This window comes from Dendrobates tinctorius, unplaced genomic scaffold, assembly GCF_039654945.1.
Source record: "Dendrobates tinctorius isolate UK_male_01 unplaced genomic scaffold, ASM3965494v1 ptg000250l, whole genome shotgun sequence".
NCBI classification, from domain to species: Eukaryota; Metazoa; Chordata; class Amphibia; order Anura; family Dendrobatidae; genus Dendrobates; species Dendrobates tinctorius.
The window spans coordinates 54027262-54050426 of NW_027361917.1; the positions used below are offsets into that span (position 1 = coordinate 54027262).

The window sequence follows — 23165 nt, forward strand, 5'->3', positions numbered from 1 at the left end:
GTTTATAACGCAGAGCAGTGAAAATAATTTTTTTTTTTTTCCCCACAAAAGTGATTTTTTTAGCCCCCATTTTTTTTTTTTTCCCCAAGGGTAACAGGGGAAATTAGACCCCCAAAGTTGGTGTGCAATTTGTCCCGAGTACGCTGATGCCCCATATGTTGGGGTAAACCACTGTTTGGGCACACGGCTGGGCTCAGAAGGGAGGGAGCACCATTTGACTTTTTGAACGCAAAATTGGCTGGAATCAATGGTGGAACCATGTCGCGTTTGGAGACTCCCTGATGTGCAGAAATAGTGTAAACCCCCTCAATTCTAGCTCCAACCCCAACCCACCTCTAATCCTAACCCCAACCCTAACAGAAAAGTGAAAATAAATATATTTTCTTTATTTTATTATATTTCCCTAAGGGGGTGATAAGGTGGGGGGGGGGGGTAATTTACTATTTTGTTTATTTTGATCACTGTGATAAAACCCTATCACAGTGATCAAAATGTACATTGAATGAATGGAATCTGGCAGCAGATTCGGCGGCGCATGCGCCCGCCATTTTCTTCCCGGACAAAGATGGCGGCGCAAGTGTGACCCTGACTTAACACTTAGGATCATCACTGACATTGCAGCGTGATGTCAGCTGTAATTTAAGTCAACCTACTGCTGATGTAGTGCACTCACCATTCATTTATGACAAAAATTATTTCAATCATTCATGTATAAAATGAAAGCAGATAAATTTGTAATAATTTATTAAACTTCATGCAAATATTGCACACGTAAATATATACAAGCAGAACAGGACGCTTACAGACACTTTATACATATTTACAGATATACAAAAGCATATTGAGTCATAAAACTAGCGCAAAACAAAAGCAAACCTTAGAACTTGGCAAACTTTGTAACATTTCTTAAAACTGATTGAATCTTGAGATTTAAAAATATTCATTGTTTTGGTAATTATAAAAGATTGAAAAAAAATATATTTAAGATCAAATAAAAAAAAAAAAAAAATCTTGGAAAGATTCACAGGCAAACCAGGAGTAAAACCATCAAATTCCAAGACACCAACTATACGGCATCCAGAACACGAGTTTGGGGAGGGATTTCATGAGGCACCCTCAAAGCTGCTGTGTATCAGGAGGTCTTCGAACATGTATAAGACTTATGTGACAGGAATATACAGGGTGTCTAATAGGCTTTACACACTCTGCTTAAAAGTTTTTGCCAGAATTAATGTACTGGATTGGCAGGAAGAATAAGTGACTGGAAGTTAATGCCAGGCACCAGTAGATAATTTAGAACGTAGTTTGCCAATAAACATTATTTCAGCTTTCCGTTTACAAATGGGATAAAACATACTTTCTATGTGAAATAAAACAGTTTGCTTTTGTCATTCCAACAGGAAACATTTGATTGGTGTTTTTTTTTTCTTAGATAAAGTTATAGCCTTCGCAAATTCTGCTTGCTCTTCTTACTCCCTGGAAGTGGTTCTGACAAGTATCTGTGATTTTGAGCTTTGCTGGTCGCACAGTCTTTGGAAAAATGATATTTACAATTGCACAGCGTGCAGAAGTCCAGCTGACAACTGTCCCTGGTACAGACAGCCCTGTGCTGGTAGGAGTCGTACTTGGCAGGAGAACCACAGTCTATACACATTTTTAGGCTTCGGTCATTTGTCAGTGTTCTTCCAGCCTGTGAGGAAAGCAGAAAGAGCAAGTGAGAACAATTAGACATAAATTGCTTATTCAAATGCTGTCATTTTGGCTGTGGTGTTAAGAGTTAAATCCATGATTGAAGTGAGAGATCCCACTCGTTAACCTATACGAAAACATTGGTTATTGGGTACTGAATTAAGGACCACCGATTACATAAGGGACTACAGTAAAAACAGCGTTCACTCCTGAACTTGAAATCTCTCCGCAAGTTTGAGGATGAATGTCGCTACAGCCGTTGGCCCCTTCTTGATGAACTGCCACAATCTAGCATAGAAAACCCCAGAGCCCACATATCACAGTACAGCAGCCATGTCCCTAGACCAGGGTTCTCCAGTTACAGTCCTCAAGAGCCACTAACAAAACATGTTCAGGATTTCCTCAGCATTGCCTAGGTGATATCTGCTCACCTGCACAGGCAATAATTCCACCACCTGTGCAATACTAAGGAAATCCTGAAAACATGACCTGTTGGTAGCTCTTGAGGACTAGAGCTGGGGGGAACACCGCCCTGACCCCTGCTGCCACAGGATCTGGTGTTTAACAGTGCATGCTGCGCAGTCACATTCATAACACTCAAGATGGGGGTTGGACATGTGACTTCCGACATCAAAGCGTCCCCAGTTGTACCCTCAGCTGCCCAAAAATAGTTTAGTAAAGATATAAATATTTTGTGGCATTTGATCTTTCATGCTTAAACAAATAAGAGGACACAGCTTGAGAATTCATGGTGGCCACCATTAGCTCAAGTTCCATTGCATCAGCACACCAGTTTTTTTTCCTTTATAGAGGTGAACCCCCTTAGCCTATAGCACAACAGCCAGTAAATAGGAGTCATGATTTCAGCATCTCTTGAGAATCAAAATGACTACAATTTGACATTTGAGTCTTACCTCAATATACTCCGAGTAACGACTGTATGACTGAGACAGCTTGTTCTTTTGAGTACTTTTCTTCTTGGAAACACAGCAGGCAGCGCTGGCTACCTTCTGAACTGATGACAGGGGGACCCGGAAGAGAGAAGCTTCCCGTGTAGCAGTATGTTCCACCTTCCTGGCCTCTACTTCCTGTGAAGATACAGAATGTTACTTGAGAATGTAAAGCAGATGCAATCCAAGATTAATATCTAAACATTAGGCGAGGGACAGAGGCTTTCCAAAACTGGAAACCCATTATAACCCCATAATGACCAATACGATTTAAAACTGACCTGAGATCTAAGAGAATAGCATTTCACCCATTAGGGAATGCAACACTTAGCTGTACACTATGGCTGACACCCTGCTGCAGTCAGTCACAAAACTGTGTTGGCAACAACCATGGAAGCTTAGCACCTTAGATGCTGTGGTCAAATGACAACATTTATTTTATTTATTTATATAGCTCTATTAATTCCACAGCGCTTTACAAACATTATCAGCACTGTCCCCGATGGGGCTCACAATCTAAATTCCCTATCAGTATGTCTTTGGAGTGTGGGAGGAAACCAGAGAACATACAAACTCCTTGCAGATGTTGTCCTTGGTGGGATTTGAACCCAGGACCCCAGCACTGCAAGGCTGTAGTGCTAACCACTGAGCCACCGTGCCAACATCTAAATGGTAAGAGTGTGGGGGCTTCTTTAAACCCATTTGCACCCAGAGATGACTGTGTGGGCCTCATGTTTGCCATGGCAATTCAGAGCCAAATAATGGCCTTAGAGTCTGCCGGCTGTAGTGACCTGTTCAGAAGTTAGCGGTATTTTTCTTACCCGTCATGCCACCAATTCCTGGAAACCAGGGCTGTGGAGTCGGTGCTCATTTTCGTGGAGTCGGTATAAAATGGACCGACTCCTAAAATATATAATAAATTGGGTACAGTAATTCAATGCAGGATGTGCTGAATATTTTTTAATAGGAGTTTGGGAAAGTTATGAAATATCCTATAAATGGCTGTTCTATTCCTGATCTAAGGCTACATTCACACACAGCGTTTTTCCTGTGTTTTTTGAGGATACGTTTTTCCGCTGCAAAAGCTGATCATCTTTTTAAAAAACCGCATCACCTGAAAGGTTTTTGAGCTCATAGATAATGTTTTCAATAGCAAAAGCAGATTAGAAATCTGCTCTATCCATTTATCCATATCTGTCTATCCATATCGTATCTGTACCAAAAAGAATGAAAACCGGGTAGTACACCAATATATATTCTGTTCTATCTAAATATCTTGATTATTGGATCATAAAAATGATTAAATGTCTGAGGTTCACATTGTACTACAATAAATTTTTCACTTAAATATAAGCAATATGTGTGGGAGTCGGAGTCGGAGTTGGAGTCGGTGTAAGGGAAATTGAGGAGTCGGAGTCGCAGGTTTGGCTTACCGACTCCACAGCCCTGCTGGAAACCGCCTGAAGGGTTACTAAACTACCTGACTGTGGTTTTGAATATGTTGAGGGGTGCAGTTTTTAAAAATGGTATCACTTTGGAATAATAATAATCTTTATATAGCGCCAACATATTCCGCAGCGCTTCTTTGGAAGATCAATATATTAGTCACTTCAAAACAGAAAAGGAATCTGTCACCCCTTGGGACACGTCTAAGCCATTACTATGGGCATACAGGTAATAGAATGGTTAAATCAGTTACCTGTACACCTCATAGCTGTGGTCTAGATGATGAGAAAATCAGTTTTAATCTTTTATGCTAGTGATTTCTTGCAGGCTCCAGGGCGTGCGGTGCCTGGAAGAAATCTCTGCTTCCTATCTTAATTATATAATGGCACCCCACACCCATGCACGTCACATTGACCGGTGACGTGCAGTTATGGTGCACTTGCACGGTCTTTGGTACCTTGCACTAAACCCTTATTCCCCAATTGTCATTTTAAAGTGGTGACGAGTGAATAAGGCCCATTTGCAGGCAGCGTTTTAATGCATATCGGTGGACCTTAAGGAGTTAAGTTAATCTGAGTTCAGGAAAAAATAAATAAATGTTTGAAGACATCCATTGAAAGAGAACTCCCCACTTCTCGTGGAAGCCTGTTCTACTCATGGCTCACCCTCAAATCATAAGACTAAATTCAATGTTTTGTTGAAAACCTCAACCTGAAAACAGTGGGATTCGAACCTACTCTTCTGAAGAGACTTGAGCCTAAATCAAAGGCCTGAGACCACTCGGCCATGCCATCATCATCTTGGTCTGTCTGGTGAGCACCCAAGAAAAAGTTTGCGGTGCCCTGATCTAGTAAAACTCAGTGATTTTATATTTCACAGGAATTATGCAGCAGGTCAGGAAAAAGTCTCCAGTGTTAATATCAACTAGCAGAATTGGTGTAGCTAATGAAGCCATTACTTCAGCCTGAACATATTTCACCCTTCTCATCGATTGACAGTTTGACAATTTTAAGCCCCCCTACTAGAAATGCACCATGTAAAAGCTGAAGAGTCTCACTAGATCAGATTATTAGTTTCCCATTTTTCCTTAAGTCCATCACGTGTGCAACACACTATCAAGGCCTCACATTGCCACAGGGTCTCGCCTGTGCAATACTAACGAGATCCTAAAAGCATGATCTGTGGGCCCTGAGGACTGGAGTTTAGGAAATACTTCGAGTATGCAGACTAAATCTCAGCGCACAAAGGGTACTTACACAGATTTCTTTATGGCACCGTTTATATACACTGTATGCCCAGTTGTCCCTCTCTAAGATCTTCCGCCATGTTGTGCTCACACTGATAACACTAAAAGAAACCAAAGCGTCAGGAAAACACAAAAAACAAAAAGTACCCTCTAATAAACAACCACACTGGTTCCTATATATTGTCTAATAGTAATATCATGAGTGGATGATGCAGCATATAACAAATTATGGATCTGCACTGGCGTGAACAAAAGGACGCCGAGTCCCACCAAGGGCATCCATAGGGCTCCATTCACCTAGCGCAGACCAAAGAGGCTGTTATACCTTCTATTGACAATTACTGGACACGTGAACATAGTCCAAGAGATATGATCCAGAAGCAGCATCGTTTTGAACGCAGCACATATTCGCTGTGTCCAAGGCGCTGTAGTCCATTGAACGAACACAGGTGAATCCGCATGTGTTCAATGAACTGTGCGTATTCATCTCGTTAAACACATTTCATCTGTGAAATTTCTCTTGTGGAGACGCTAGTCTCCTCAGGAGAAATTAACTTGATGTGGTCTGGAAAGATGCACCACATGTCGTCTCCATGGGGGAGCCACGGGTGTCTGTGGACACAAAGGACATGGGATTTCTTGAAATCCCGTTCACTATGCTGTAACATCTGGCCGTTGTGGGTTCGACGCTGTGCAAGAGCGCAGCATCGAACCCGCAGCAACTCTGGATCGTGTGCACCTACCCTCATGGAGGAGAAAAGGGAAGTGACCCAAGTTCCATATGTTAAAACCAGAAATCACATTTTAAATCAAAAAGACAAAGCAAGTCAGAATGAAACAACTCACAGAAAAAGAAACTTACTTAATTAAATCAATATCATTAAGATATTTTAAGATTTGGCTGAGCAGATGCTTAAAATCCCTCTGGAAAAGCTCTCCAAGGATGTCCATTCTTTCCAAACCCATTTTTTTACCAATAAGCTTGTCAAGGCAGAAAGCCTCACGCGAGACTACTTCTTGAAGAGCATCCCAGTCAACCTTTGAACATCGTTTACCACTTTTTTTTAATGTAGAACAAACAGCTTCCTCAAAGCGGAGAACCGGTAAAGAGAGTGTACTTGGGTGGACTGGAGCAATATTTTCCTGAGAGTCTTGTTTTGGTGTCTCAAACAAATGGGTGGATATAAGGTTGGTGCCAAAATCCTCATCCTGGCTCTGAGAGTCACTGAGAAGCACCGAAGAATAACCGCTGTCCTGCAGAGGACTACACTCCAAGTCGCTGGTATCTACGGCACTCAGCCTACGCAGAAGATTTTCCTTGTTATTCACAGGTCTGTCTACCCAAACGATAGAGACTCGACTAGGAGATAAGTGCTCGCTGGTGTCTGCCTTTGGGGAGATTTCATGCCCTCCACAAGGGTTAAGGTCATTCTTTGTTGGGCTCTCTTCTGGTTTTAACTTTGATGGAGATAACTTTGTTGGAGTCTTAACCCCACACTTCATCTTTAGGCTTGTAAGTCAGTAACAGATCTGCAACCAAAGGAAAAAAAAATAGATAAAAAGTGAATCTTTTAATCGCCTGAAATTGTGATGTTGCTGGGATAAAAAAAAAAAAAAAAAAAAAAAAAAAAAAAAGAAAAACCCTAACGCTGGAGTTTTGATTTTTTTCTCGCTATGCCATTTACCAATCAGAATAATTATTTTTAAATATTTATATGCAAAGTGGTAGACTACAAGGTGATGCCACACACCCATAATAAGTCAACAAGAGTCTGTGCCTAGTCCATAGCCAGGGTTTGTTAATTCTACCATAGACAGCATCTTGAGTCAGATGACTAAAGGTGGTGGGGGGGACACACAGAAGAGGGGCGGGCACCACCACACCACAGAAAGTAATACATTGTATCTTATGTGTTTTTCTCTACCTTGAGTCCTTTTTGACTCAAAACACTGTATGGTAGATTTAAACCATGGCTATGGACTAGGTACAGCTGTGGTCTCCCACTTTAATATTTTGGTGTGTTTCATAAAGTTAACATTTTTTTTGTCTATGGTTCTTCTGTACAGTTTACATATGTGATTTGAGTGTTATAACATGGTCTGTGGACAGCTTGTATATCAAAGTGTCATATTTGGAGTATTGTCCCATGAAACGATATAATATTTACAAAAATATACCTCGCTAATCCAACGGTTCCCCATTCTCACTTCCTTACACCCAGTAACACTTTCTATCTGTACTTACACTGGCTGAGAACTGGTTCATGAAGCGTTAAATTATGCCCCCATTTCTTATACTGGTGGCTTATGATACTTGACACTTATTTTTGCCTTTTGTGTCTCTCGTACTTCCTAATAGATAGTAGCATTACTGGGCAGGTCACCAGTATACACCCTATATCTCCCCAGTATAGCATTACAGGGCAGGTCACAAGTATATACCTTATTTCTCCCTAGTATAGCATTACTGGGCAGGTCACCAGTATACACCCTATATCTCCCCAGTATAGAATTACAGGGCAGGTCACAAGTATATACCTTATTTCTCCCTAGTATAGCATTACTGGGCAGGTCACCAGTATACACCCTATATCTCCCCGGTATAGCATTACTGGGCAGGTCACCAGTATATACCCTACACCTCCCCGGTATAGCATTACTGGGCAGGTCACCAGTATACACCCTATACCTCCCCAGTATAGCATTACTGGGCAGGTCACCAGTATACACCCTATACCTCCCCAGTATAGTGTTACCAGGGCTGTGGAGTCGGAGTCATGGAGTCGGTGCTCATTTTGGTGGAGTCGGAGTTGGAGTCGGTATAAAATGGACCGACTCCTAAAATATATAATAAACTGGGTACAGTAATTCAATGCAGGATGTGCTGAATATTTTTTCATAGGAGTTTGGGAAAGTTATGAAATGTCCTATAAATGGCTGTTCTATTCCTGATCTAAGGCTACATTCACACACAGCGTTTTTCCTGTGTTTTTTGAGGATACGTTTTTCAGCTGCAAAAGCTGATCATCTTTTTAAAAAACCGCATCACCTGGAAGGTTTTTGAGCTCATAGATAATGTTTTCAATAGCAAAAGCAGATTAGAAATCTGCTCTATCTATATATCCATTTATCCATATCTGTCCATCCATATCGTATCTGTACCAAAAAGAATGAAAACCGGGTAGTACACCAATATATATTCTGTTCTATCTAAATATCTTGATTATTGGATCATAAAAATGATTAAATGTCTGAGGTTCACATTGTACTACAATAAATTTTTCACTTAAATATAAGCAATATGTGTGGGAGTCGGAGTCGTGGAGTCGGTGTAAGGGAAATTGAGGAGTCGGAGTCGCAGGTTTGGCTTACCGACTCCACAGCCCTGAGTGTTACTGGGCAGGTCACCAGTATATACCCTATACCTCCCCAGTATAGCATTACTGGGCAGGTCACCAGTATATACCCTATACCTCCCCAGTATAGCATTACTGGGCAGGTCACCAGTATATACCCTATACCTCCCCAGTATAGCATTACTGGGCAGGTCACCAGTATATACCCTATACCTCCCCAGTATAGCATTACTGGGCAGGTCACCAGTATATACCCTATACCTCCCCAGTATAGCATTACTGGGCAGGTCACCAGTATATACCCTATACCTCCCCAGTATAGCATTACTGGGCAGGTCACCAGTATACACCCTATACCTCCCCAGTATAGCAACACTGGGCAGGTCACCAGTATATACCCTATATCTCCCCAGTATAGCAACACTGGGCAGGTCACCAGTATATACCCTATATCTCCCCAGTATAGCATTACAGGGCAGGTCACCAGTATATACCCTATACCTCCCCAGTATAGCAACACTGGGCAGGTCACCAGTATATACCCTATATCTCCCCAGTATAGCATTACAGGGCAGGTCACCAGTATATACACGATGTCTCCCCAGTATAGCATTGCTGGGCAGGTCACAAGTATATACCCTATATTAGTGATGTGTCGTTCGCGAACGATCCGACAGAGCCACTAAAATCCCTGAATGGCTCTCACTGGGTGTAAAATCCCGGTGTTCTGCACACGTAACTCCACCCACACAAACAAAACTCCGCCCGCTCGGCTATTTAATTGGTACCTAGAAAGTGGGTGGGGTTTACATGGTAGGTGGGCGGAGTTTCGGACACCTGAACATGTATGCAATAGGGATCCATTTAGGATCCAAAAAGAGCCGGCTCTTTTTGGTGAGCGGAGCCGTGAGAGCTGGATCACCAAAAAGAGCCGGACTGCCCATCACTACCATATATCTCCCCAGTATAGCATCACTGGGCAGGTCACCAGTATATACCCTATATCTCCCCAGTATAACATTACTGGGCAGGTCACCAGTATTTACCCTATATCTCCCCAGTATAGCGTTACTGAGCAGGTCACCAGTATACACCTTATATCTCCCCAGTATAGCGTTACTGGGCAGGTCACCAGTATACACCCTATACCTCCCAGTATAGCATTACAGGCAGAGGTCGCATTAACGCCTGTCTGGGCATCTATGACGCACAGGCAGGCTAAAAAACGCCTTCAGATTAGTACGATACGTCCACGGGACGCATCATTCTCACCTACAGTGGCAGCGAGTTGGACGGAGCTGGGGAAAGGGCAGTATCAGAGGTGCACTTGCGCTCAGTGACAGGCCGTCTACATTGCAGCTGCACTTGCGCGCAGTCCTTCCCTCTCCTTACCGGATGTATCCCCGCCCCCACCACGGGCATCGGAAACACACTCGGCGCCCCGAGTTATTGTGCGTGGGAGAGCGAAAGATGGCGGCGAATATGTACCGGGTGGGCGGTGAGTGCCGGGTCCTCAGCCCTCGGGGACTGTGGGGAGGGCTGTGTGCTGCTCGTCCATGCTCCTGTCGGCTGTGGAGTGCGGGCCGCGGTGACCGTCCACAGGCCTCCGTGCTGCCTGCTCCCCTCACTGTGCTTCCTGCCCGGCCTGCAGGGGGCGCACAAGGCATGTTGTGTCCCTGTACGACCCCCGGGGGTCTCCCTTCTAGCTGTGGGTGATGTTCTGGAATCTTCTATATGTGAATGGACTGATTTCTGTCCGGGGCATTTTACCTCTTTAACGCCCCCAGTTTCTGGTCCCGGTTCTGTTCCGATTCATCTCCACAAAATGGAAAAATCAGCAAAATCCGCGTCTGCGGAATGTTCCCCCTTCCAAAGTTGCAAGCGGATTTAAATCCCTTTTATAAGGTGTCTTCAGAGGTCGCATTAACGCCTGTCTGGGCATCTATGACGCACAGGCAGGCGAAAAAACGCCTTCAGATTAGTATGATACGTCCACGGGACGCATCGTTCTAAGCTACAGTGGCAGCAAGTTGGACGGAGCTGGGGAAAGGGCAGTATCAGATGTTGCGGAGCGACTCACGTCATCGCGGCGCGCCCTCTGTGCTTGTCTCTCAGCGGGTGGTAGCGTGCAGCAGCAGCAGCCGTACGGACACGTAACCCGCGCGACTGTCGTCATCGCGGCGCTCTCTGTGCATCTCAGCGTGTGTAGCATCAATTTTAATTCATACAAATTGCGTACTCCTCCGTGGTGAAAAATACTCCTCAAAAATATTGGGAGGAGTATTTTTACTCCTCTGAAAAATATGTAGCGCGACCTCTGATTACAGGGCAGGTCACCAGTATATACCCTATATCTCCCTAGTATAGCAATACAGGGCAGGTCACCAGTATATACCCTATATCTCCCGAGTATAGCATTACTGGGCAGGTCACCAGTATATACCCTATATTCAAAGAAGCTTTACTGGCAGGACTAAATACACATTAGTTTTGCCAAAGCAAGTGTACAGAAGGGAATGGGGATAGGGACTGTAGGGATGTTGGGTAGGGACTGTAGGAAAGGTGGATGGGGGCAGATCCAGGATGGGGCTATATCTCCCCAGTATAGCATTACTGGGCAGGTCACCAGTATATACCCTATATCACCCCAGTATAGCGTCACTGGGCAGGTCACCAGTTTATACCCTATATCTCCCCAGTATAGCATTACAGGGCAGGTCATCAGTATACACACTATATCTCCCCAGTAAAGCCTTACTGGGCAGGTCACCAGTATACACCCTATATCTCCCCAGTAAAGCATTACTGGGCAGGTCACCAGTATACACCCTATATCTCCCCAGTAAAGCATTACTGGGAAGGTCACCAGAATACACCCTATATCTCCCCAGTAAAGCATTACTGGGCAGGTCACCAGAATACACCACCTCTCCCCAGTATAGCATTACAGGGCAGGTCACCAGTATATACCCTATACCTCCCCCAGTATAGTGTCACTGGGCAGGTCACCAGTATATACCCTATATCTCCCCAGTATAGCATTACAGGGCAGGTCACTAGTATACACCCTATATCTCCCCAGTATAGCATTACAGGGCAGGCCACTAGTATACACCCTATATCTCCCCAGTATAGCATTACAGGGCAGGTCACCAGTATACACCCTATACCTCCCCAGTATAGTGTCACTGGGCAGGTCACCAGTATACACCCTATACCTCCCCAGTATAGTGTCACTGGGCAGGTCACCAGTATATACCCTATACCTCCCCAGTATAGTGTCACTGGGCAGGTCACCAGTATACACCCTATACCTCCCCAGTATAGTGTCACTGGGCAGGTCACCAGTATATACCCTATATCTCCCAGTATAGCATTACAGGGCAGGTCACCAGTATATACCCTATATCTCCCCAGTATAGCATTACAGGGCAGGTCACCAGTATATACCCTATACCTCCCCAGTATAGTGTCACTGGGCAGGTCACCAGTATATACCCTATACCTCCCCAGTATAGTGTCACTGGGCAGGTCACCAGTATATACCCTATACCTCCTCAGTATAGTGTCACTGGGCAGGTCACCAGTATACACCCTATACCTCCCCAGTATAGTGTCACTGGGCAGGTCACCAGTATACACCCTATACCTCCCCAGTATAGTGTCACTGGGCAGGTCACCAGTATATACCCTATACCTCCCCAGTATAGTGTCACTGGGCAGGTCACCAGTATACACCCTATACCTCCCCAGTATAGTGTCACTGGGCAGGTCACCAGTATACACCCTATACCTCCCCAGTATAGTGTCACTGGGCAGGTCACCAGTATACACCCTATACCTCCCCAGTATAGTGTCACTGGGCAGGTCACCAGTATACACCCTATACCTCCCCAGTATAGTGTCACTGGGCAGGTCACCAGTATACACCCTATACCTCCCCAGTATAGCATTACAAGGCAGGTCACCAGTATATACCCTATACCTCTGCAGGGGGCATTTATGCACACTTTATCCAAGTACAGTTTATCAAAGTACTGGCAGTTAGACAGGGCAGGAGACAGGTAAGACATTTATATACATCTACTCCCTGTACATTTGGAGTACAACAAATATATACCATATGCATTTGTGTAATTTTAATCCTGGCCGCTGCATTCACACACATCCACCGCCCTGGCATTAACTCTCTACACTCCATCCACATTGGCCCCTCGCTTCTTTCCTCTCCTATGTATAGCACTCATGCTCTTTTCACGTTGTTAAACTGCACAGATCCAGTCAGTCCCACCATTCAACATCAGAGACGCTCTCACAAATCACTTAACCATCTGCTCACTCTTTCTATCCTCCTTCTCCTAGTCGCAGGAGACATTGCTCCCAACCCTGGTCCCCCATGTTATAGAAAGTCAAACCTCCTGACTGCTACACTCAGAAACCCCTCTAATCTTATTAATATTCCCTGCCTGCCATCTGTCTCTCTTAATTGTGCACTTTGGAATTCTCGCTCAGTGTGTAACAAACTCTCATTCATGACTTTTTCCTTTCTAATTCTCTTAACCTTCTGGCTCTTACTGAAACCTGGATCCAGCAGTCAGACACAACCGCTGCTGCTGCTCTTTCATACGGGGGGCTTCACTTCTCTCATACCCCAAGATCAGACAATAGAGCTGGTGGAGGCGTTGGTCTGCTCCTATCACCAAAATGTACCTTTCAGGTTATCCCGCAAGTACCCTCACTTGTCTTCCCTTCTTTTGAGGTCCATGCCGTCACTCTACACCCCCTTCTCCATGCGAGTGGCGGTGGTGTATCGTCCTCCCGGCCCCTCCCATCAGTTACTGGATCATTTTGCCACTTGGCTTCCACATTTTCTCTCCTGTGACATCCCTACCCTCATCATGGGAGATTTCAACATCCCCATTGCTCTTCCCCTCTCACCATCTGCTACTCACCTTTTCTCTAACCTCCTCATTTGGCCTTTCGCAGCTTACTAATTCTCCAACGCATGAAGACGGAAACTCCCTCGACTTGGTCTTCTCTCGGCTTTGTGCAGTGGATGATTTTGCAAACTCCCCTCTCCCGCTCTCTGACCACAATCTTCTTTCATTCTCCATCAAGAACTGCCAGGCTGCTCAGGTCACCCCCACTGTCCAGACTTATAGAAACACACAGGCCATTAACACCCAGAAACATATGAAGAACTTGCAGTCTTCATTGGCCCCTATCTCCTCCCTCTCATGTCCTGATTCTGCATTGAAGCATTACAATGAAACACTTCAAACTGCCCTGGATGAATTTGCACCCCCTATAAATACAACACCACAACGCAGACGGCGACAACCCTGGCACACGGTGCAAACACGTTTCCTGCAGCGGTGCTCCAGGTGCGCCGAACGTCTGTGGAGAAAATCCAATCTACCCGAAGATTTCATCCATTTTAAGTTTATGCTTAGAACATACAACACTGCCCTTCACCTCTCAAAACAAACCTATTTCAACACCCTCATCACCTCACTGTCCAATAACCCGAAACGTCTTTTTGACACTTTTCATTCTCTACTCAATCCAAGAGTACAGGCCCCAACCACGGAGCTCCGAGCTGACGATCTGGCCAATTACTTCAAAGAAAAAATTGACCAGATCCGACAGGAAATTACCTCCCAATCACCTCATACCATGCACTGTCCTCCCTCCCCCACTGCATCTAACTCACTCTCTGATTTTGAACCAGTCACAGAAGAAGAAGTAAGCACGCTCCTTGCATCTTCTCGCCCAACTACTTGCACCAGTGACCCATTTCTGTCACAGCTCCTCCAGTCCCTTTCCCCTGCTGTCACCCCTCACATAACTAAAATATTTAACCTCTCTCTCTCTTCTGGTATTTTTCCCTCCTCATTTAAGCATGCCATCATACATCCACTACTTAAAAAACCATCCCTCGACCAAAACTGCCGCTAACTATAGACCTGTCTCTAATCTTCCCTTCATCTCTAAACTCCTGGAACGCCTGGTCCACTCCCGTCTTATCCGCTATCTCTCAAAACTCTCTTCTCGACCCTCTCCAATCCGGTTTCCGCTCTTTACACTCCACTGAAACTGCCCTCACTAAAGTCTCTAATGATCTGCTAACAGCTAAATCAAATGGTCACTACTCCATGCTAATTCTCTTGGATCTCTCTGCAGCATTCGACACTGTGGATCATCAGCTCCTCCTCACTATGCTCCGTTCCATTGGCCTCAAGGATACCGTTCTCTCCTGGTTCTCCTATCTCTCCGACCGCTCCTTTACTGTATCTTTTGCCAGTTCCTCCTCCTCTCATCTTTCCCTTACTGTTGGGGTCCCCCAAGGATCGGTTCTAGGCCCCCTCCTCTTCTCCTTGTACACTGCCCCTATTGGTCAAACAATCAGATTTGGTTTCCAGTACCATCTCTATGCTGATGACACCCAATTATACGCTTCTTCTCCTGACATCACGCCAGCCTTTCTAGAAAACACCGGCGATTGTCTAAACGCTGTGTCTAATATCATGTCCTCACTATATCTGAAACTGAACCTGTCAAAGACTGAACTCCTGGTGTTTCCTCCCTCTACTAATGTACCTATACCCAACATTGCCATTTCTGTGTGTGGTTCCACTATTACTCCCCAGCAACAGGCCCGCTGTCTTGGGGTCATACTTGATTCCGAGCTTTCCTTTGCCCCCCACATTCGACCACTGGCTCGCTCTTGTCATCTGCACCTCAAAAAACATTTCTAGAATTCGACCTTTTCTTACCTTTGACTCTGCAAAAACTCTTACTGTTTCTCTTATTCATTCTCGTCTCGACTATTGTAACTCTCTTCTAATCGGTCTCCCTCTTACCAAACTCTCCCCTCTCCAATCTGTCTTGAATGCTGCAGCCAGGATCATATTCCTCACCAATCGTTACACCGATGCCTCTACCTTGTGCCAGTCATTACACTGGCTACCCATCCACTCCAGAATTCAGTATAAACTTATTACCCTCACTCACAAAGCCCTCCATGGCTCAGCACCACCCTACATCTCCTCCCTTGTTTCAGTATACCACCCTACCCGCGCCCTCCGATCTGCTGATGACCTGAGGTTAGCATCCTCAATAGTCAGGACCTCCCACTCCCGTCTCCAAGACTTTACACGTGCCGCGCCAATTCTTTGGAATGCACTTCCCAGGTCAATACGATTACTCCCCATTATTTTAAGCGTGTCCTGAAAACGCATTTATTCAGACTGGCCTACCGCCTCAACACATTAACCTAATCTATCCCTGTGTGGCAGAGCCAAAAGTTTTACCATAACCAGGTTCCCCGCATCATTCTCCCACATGCTTTATGCATCCATTAGCCCTCTGTGTCCGTACTGTCACACACCTAACATTATGGCTGGTCCATACAATCAGGGCAACTGTTACCACCCACCTTTCGTGTCTACCTCTTTCCTCATAGACTGTAAGCTTGCGAGCAGGGCCCTCTTTCCTCTTGGTATTTGTTATAATCTACTGTATGTGATTATTGTTATGCTGTAATGTCTATTGTCTGTACAAATCCCCTCTGAAATGTAAAGTGCTGCGGAATATGTCGGCGCTATAAAAATAAAATTTTTTATTATTACCTCCCCCAGTATAGTGTCACTGGGCAGGTCACCAGTATACACCCTATACCTCCCCAGTATAGTGTCACTGGGCAGGTCACCAGTATACACCCTATACCTCCCCAGTATAGTGTCACTGGGCAGGTCACCAGTATACACCCTATACCTCCCCAGTATAGTGTCACTGGGCAGGTCACCAGTATACACCCTATACCTCCCCAGTATAGTGTCACTGGGCAGGTCACCAGTATACACCCTATACCTCCCCAGTATAGTGTCACTGGGCAGGTCACCAGTATACACCCTATACCTCCCCAGTATAGTGTCACTGGGCAGGTCACCAGTATACACCCTATACCTCCCCAGTATAGTGTCACTGGGCAGGTCACCAGTATACACCCTATACCTCCCCAGTATAGTGTCACTGGGCAGGTCACCAGTATACACCCTATACCTCCCCAGTATAGTGTCACTGGGCAGGTCACCAGTATACACCCTATACCTCCCCAGTATAGTGTCACTGGGCAGGTCACCAGTATACACCCTATACCTCCCCAGTATAGTGTCACTGGGCAGGTCACCAGTATACACCCTATACCTCCCCAGTATAGTGTCACTGGGCAGGTCACCAGTATACACCCTATACCTCCCCAGTATAGTGTCACTGGGCAGGTCACCAGTATACACCCTATACCTCCCCAGTATAGTGTCACTGGGCAGGTCACCAGTATACACCCTATACCTCCCCAGTATAGTGTCACTGGGCAGGTCACCAGTATACACCCTATACCTCCCCAGTATAGTGTCACTGGGCAGGTCACCAGTATACACCCTATACCTCCCCAGTATAGTGTCACTGGGCAGGTCACCAGTATACACCCTATACCTCCCCAGTATAGTGTCACTGGGCAGGTCACCAGTATACACCCTATACCTCCCCAGTATAGTGTCACTGGGCAGGTCACCAGTATACACCCTATACCTCCCCAGTATAGTGTCACTGGGCAGGTCACCAGTATACACCCTATACCTCCCCAGTATAGTGTCACTGGGCAGGTCACCAGTATACACCCTATACCTCCCCAGTATAGTGTCACTGGGCAGGTCACCAGTATACACCCTATACCTCCCCAGTATAGTGTCACTGGGCAGGTCACCAGTATACACCCTATACCTCCCCAGTATAGTGTCACTGGGCAGGTCACCAGTATACACCCTATACCTCCCCAGTATAGTGTCACTGGGCAGGTCACCAGTATACACCCTATACCTCCCCAGTATAGTGTCACTGGGCAGGTCACCAGTATACACCCTATACCTCCCCAGTATAGTGTCACTGGGCAGGTCACCAGTATACACCCTATACCTCCCCAGTATAGTGTCACTGGGCAGGTCACCAGTATACACCCTATACCTCCCCAGTATAGTGTCACTGGGCAGGTCACCAGTATACACCCTATACCTCCCCAGTATAGTGTCACTGGGCAGGTCACCAGTATACACCCTATACCTCCCCAGTATAGTGTCACTGGGCAGGTCACCAGTATACACCCTATACCTCCCCAGTATAGTGTCACTGGGCAGGTCACCAGTATACACCCTATACCTCCCCAGTATAGTGTCACTGGGCAGGTCACCAGTATACACCCTATACCTCCCCAGTATAGTGTCACTGGGCAGGTCACCAGTATACACCCTATACCTCCCCAGTATAGTGTCACTGGGCAGGTCACCAGTATACACCCTATACCTCCCCAGTATAGTGTCACTGGGCAGGTCACCAGTATACACCCTATACCTCCCCAGTATAGTGTCACTGGGCAGGTCACCAGTATACACCCTATACCTCCCCAGTATAGTGTCACTGGGCAGGTCACCAGTATACACCCTATACCTCCCCAGTATAGTGTCACTGGGCAGGTCACCAGTATACACCCTATACCTCCCCAGTATAGTGTCACTGGGCAGGTCACCAGTATACACCCTATACCTCCCCAGTAGTGTCACTGGGCAGGTCACCAGTATACACCCTATACCTCCCCAGTAGTGTCACTGGGCAGGTTACCAGTATACACCCTATACCTCCCCAGTAGTGTCACTGGGCAGGTTACCAGTATACACCACCTCTCCCCAGTGTGTATACACTGTGCACTGGATGAGGTAACACCAGGCGCCCCCTCCCCCACTAAGCGCCATTTTCCATCCGCCTAAACTTGCTTTTGTGTGCCTCCGGCCGCGCACACAGACTGTACCCAGCAGAGTGACGACCCCCACAGTCTACTCCATTATTCCCCTCACCCCATTTCTCCCACAGAAAGTGATGCAGGGCTCCGGAGGGATTTTGGCGGGTGGCAGCCGGTGTCCGCAGCCTTCCCTCGCAGCGAGCTCCCACCTGACGGTTACACTCAGCACAGCAGGCTCCGTCCTCACAGGTCCCGCCATCTCCACCGTGCACTCCCAGCTTCCCCGGCACATCGCCCTCCTCCGTGCAGAGCCATTAGTACAGACGGTGTCAGCTACTTACTGCTTCCCAGCCTCAGGGTCCTGGCTGTGCTGCTCTCAGCGCTTCATGTAGATGACCATGAACGATTAAAGCCTGTTCTATTAAACCTCTTCCCGCCGCTCGGCACCAGCGCTCCGGCCGCTCACACACAGTTAAATGGCGCCAGCTGCTCAAGCAACTTAGAAAATGTTTAAATTTCGCGTCTAAAAGCTTTGACCAATGAAAGGCCACTTCCGATCTCTGCTAGCCAATCAGGAGGCGTCTGGCGCCGAAGCAGTCTGAGCAGTCCATTGGCTGATGGGAGGCACGTAGCATCAGCACAAACATTCCTGGTAATAAGGGGCCGGGCGCAGGAGCCACCATGTTGGTGTCTGGCGGGGGACAATGGCGGTGTGTTACTGCCGGGTAGTAGGGTGGCATCAGAGATGTACATGCTGTGACACAGCTGGTGACAGGGTGGCGCATGCAGCATTGGGTACAGCAACACAGTGTACTGCAGATGATATGACACACTGCTGTCCCCAAATAAATAACAGGTCCGAACTAAAGGCTCCAGGACATAGTATGGCCATGATGGCACCCCAGACATTGCCTGTCCATGAGAGCTGCTGCCTAGACTGAGGTCATCAGGGAGACCCCACCATCAGTAACCACAAGCTGTCTGGTTATGGCGGGGTCTGACTGCTGGGACCCGCAGTGAACTGGAGAACGCAAAATCTATCACCGTTACAAAATGGCTCTGCCATACCGGCGCCCATCCGCTGCTTCATCCGTTCTCTATGGGGCCGCCAGAGAAAGCGTTACCAAACAGAAGGAATGGCGATCACACCGTAGGAAGTCACTGTGTAGGGAGCAATGGATCCCCCATCCCTTCCAGCTAACAGGGAAGCGAGACGCACTAGGGATGAGCGAATATCCAAATAGCTACCACCCAGGCTTTCCATGCATGTGATGTGACTGTCCCCAGCCGTGACATGCAGCTGGTGATGGGGAGCGCTCAGCCCTCGTACGCACATGTTCTCCCCACAGCCGCACCGCCAATTAAGCTGCTGCACATTACCCTCCTCCATATTAAACCCTTAACGACCAGCGGTATTTTCATTTTTTGCTCCCCTTCTTCCCAGAGCCATATCTTTTGTGATTATCTGGTCAAAATGGCCAGGTGATGGCTTGTTTTTTTGCAGGACGAGTTGTACTTTTGAATGACATCATTGGTTTTAACATATCGTGAACCGGAAAATAGGGGAAAAGTACGCTCCAAGTACGGTGAAGTTGCAGAAAAAAAAAAGTGCAATCCCACACTTGTTTTTTGTTTGGCTTTTTTGCTAGGTTCACTAAATGCTAAAACTGACCTGCCATTATGATTCTCCAGGTCATTATGAGTTCATAGACACCAAACATGTCTAGGTTCTTTTTTACTTAAGTGTTGAAAAAAAATCCAAACTTTGGTTAAAAAAAAATAGCACCTGTAATGTCTCCATTTTTCCTTATTTGGGGCTGGGTGAGGGTTTAATTTTGCACGCCGAGCAGACGTTTTTATTGATACCATTTTGGTGCAGATACAATTTTTTTTGATCATCCGTTATTGCAATGTAAAAAACCCCCCGTAATTCTGGCTTTTTAAATTAACTTTTTTCTCATTACACCGTTTACGGAGCAGGTTAAATTTCTTTATCTTGATAGATCGGGAGATTCTGAATGTAGCGATACCAAATATGTGTATGTTTGATTTTTTTGTTATTGTTTTATTTTGAATGGGGCCAAAGGGAGGAGATTTTAACTTATTTTTTTTTATATTTTTAAAAACTTTTTTTTTTTTTTTACATGCTTCAATAGTCCCCATGGGAGACTAGAAACTGCAGTTGTCTGATTGCTCGTGCCACACACAGGCAATGATCAGATGGCCTGTGTGTAGCAAAAGTGCTCACTTGTTATGGGCGTAAACCAACCAGGCAGCGCTCATAGCAATACGGCCATGAGAACCCTAGAGGGCTGCTGGAGACCTCTGGTTGTCATGCTGACCCATCGGTGACCCGCGATCAAGTGATGGGCGAGACTTCCAGCGCCCTTCTGGTAAGCACAAATTAAATGCCGCTGCCAGAGATTGACAGTGGCATTTGACAGGTTAACAGCAGCGTGTGGATCGCAATTTCACAACAGCTGACGTTCCGGGAAAGATGTGGGCTGTGTGGAGTTCTGGAAATCACAGGATGTAGAGACATATTTGTGATACGCAAAATGATAAAACGGAAACATTTTGAAAACATCTCAACTTATTCAGTATCTTGAGTACGAGCACCAACATGCAGGAATCCCCACACTTACATGTCTATTCTGCCATCTAAGAGGTTATTACTGTTTGTCTTAGGAATGTTCCACCACACAATGCACTTTGGCAAGATTTTTTTGTTATGTAATTTGAAAGCAGCATGATGTAGGTAAAGAGATCCTGCTCACAGGGATATGTCCCTTGCTAGGCTGTGTTTATCTGTTTCAATATAAATGTTTTATCAGCAGTAGATTATCATTACAGAATACAATGCACATAGAAAGCTTCTAATTGGGTTGATGGGGTTACACAGGGCTCAAGATAATGAGCTCTGACAAATCTGCAGCAGAGGTAAATGATTATATCACTTAAGCTGGAGTCACACATCGCGACTCACCAGCGATCCCGACAACGATATCAACGTGTCAGGATCGCTGGTGAGTCGCTATGTGATCGCTGGTGAGCTGTCACACAGACAGCGTCACCAGCGATCAGCACAGCGACGCCGAGCGCAGGGCGTCGCTATGTTCGTTAGTTACCAGCGCGCTGATGCAGGGAGCTGGTAACTAATGTACACATTGGGTATCCAAGGGACGTGCGTCCCTTAGATACCCAATGTGTACATTAGTACCAGCTCCCTGCATCAGCGCGCTGGTAACTAACGTACACATCGGGTATCTAAGGGACGCACGTCCCTTGGATACCCGATGTGTACGTTAGTTACCAGCAGATCGCTGGTCTCCCGCAGCGATGCGTGGCCAGCGGGAGCCCAGCGACAAAAGAAATGTCCAGCGGTTTCCTACAGCAATCAGCGATACCGGCAGGGGGGCCGGTCGCTGATCGCTGTCACAGCCATCTCGCTGGTGAGATCGCTGTTGTGTCACAAAACTTGTGACTCAGCAGCGATCTCGCTAGCGAGATCGCTATGTGTGACGGGGCCCTTAGTGTTCTGGGTGCAGCAGTTGTGATACATCACTGGAATCTGGGACCTTGTTCCCATATAATAGTGCATTTAGATTAGATAGCAAAAACCTGCTGACAAATTCCCCAAAGTAGAAAGTATTTTTGAAGGGTAAAGGAAATGATGGTTTTCTTATTATTTTAAAAATATAAATCTGAAAAATGTGTCGTGCATGTGTATTCAGACCCTCTGTATTGTGATACCCCTAAATAAAACCTGGAGTGACCAATAGCATCCAGAAATCACAATTAGTAAATTGAGTCCACCTATGTGTAATTTATTTTCAGTATAATTACAGCTGTTCTGTGAAGGCCTCAGAGGTTTGTGTGAGAACATTTAGGGATCAGACAGCATCATGAAAACCAAGGAACACACCAGACAAGTCAGGGATAAAGTTGTGGAGAACAGTAAAGCAGGCTTTAGTTTATAAAAATAAAATAGCCCAAGCTCTGAACATCTCAGAAAACAGTTCAATCCATCATCCCAAAAAATGGAAGGAGTATAGCAGAACTTCAAATCTATGAAGACTTGGCCATCCAACTAAACGGACATCCCAAGCAAGGAGAGCACTAGAGAAGCAGCCAAGAGGCCCATGATCACTGCGGAGGAGCTGCAGAGATCCACAGCTCAGGTGGGAGAATCTGTGCACAGTTCGTTGTATACTCCACAAATCTGGCCTTTATGGAAGAGGAGCAAGAAGAAAGTTATTTTTTTTACAAAGGAAGCCATTAGAAGTCACATTTAAAGTTTGCAAAAAGCCATGTAGAGGACACAGCTAGCATGTGAAAGAAGGTGCTCTGGTCAGATGAAACCAAAATAGAACTTTTTGGGCTAAATGAAAAAATGCTATGTTTGGTGGAACACAAACACTACATATCATCTCAAACACCTTCCCCACTGTCAAACATTGTGGTGGCAGCATCATGCTGTGAGGAGGATTTTCTTCAGCAGAGACAGGGGAGCTGGTCAGACTTGATGGAAAGATGGATGGAGCTAAATATAGGGCAATCTTGGAGGAAAACCTGTAAGAGGCAGCAAAAGATTGAGTCTGGGGCATAGGTTCACCTTCCAGCAAGACAATGACCCTAACATTCTACCAGAGCTACATGGTTTAAAGCAAAGCACATTAGTGTGT

The 23165-nt window shown here is 45.9% G+C and overlaps 1 protein-coding gene across 3 annotated transcripts; it reads right to left on the reverse strand.

The window, feature by feature from the left end:
* Positions 1 to 727: 727 nt before the first annotated feature.
* Positions 728 to 18988, reverse strand: FBXO5 (F-box protein 5). Of its 3 annotated transcripts, none has more exons than XM_073557693.1 (5): positions 18822 to 18988; positions 6194 to 6861; positions 5342 to 5432; positions 2604 to 2777; positions 728 to 1690 (listed from the first exon to the last, which is right to left on the reverse strand). In XM_073557693.1, exons 2-5 carry the CDS (start codon positions 6832 to 6834, stop codon positions 1439 to 1441), a joined length of 1158 nt encoding a protein of 385 aa, XP_073413794.1. In that variant the 5' UTR covers positions 6835 to 6861; positions 18822 to 18988; the 3' UTR covers positions 728 to 1438. The 3 variants fall into 3 exon arrangements, with proteins under 3 accessions (XP_073413794.1, XP_073413795.1, XP_073413796.1); XM_073557694.1 differs by having other exon boundaries at positions 18690 to 18828; XM_073557695.1 differs by lacking the exon at positions 18822 to 18988 and adding an exon at positions 18596 to 18614.
* Positions 18989 to 23165: the final 4177 nt, after the last annotated feature.

Coding starts and splice junctions, on each gene's coding strand:
- FBXO5 (XM_073557693.1), bottom strand. CDS start 6,834: ATGAAGTGTGGGGTTAAGACTCCAACAAAGTTATCTCCATCAAAGTTA. Junction 5,433..6,193: donor AATGATATTGATTTAATTAA/GTAAGTTTCTTT, acceptor GGTTTCTTTTAG/TGTTATCAGTGTGAGCACAA. Junction 2,778..5,341: donor GGTGCCATAAAGAAATCTGT/GTAAGTACCCTT, acceptor GTATCTTCACAG/GAAGTAGAGGCCAGGAAGGT.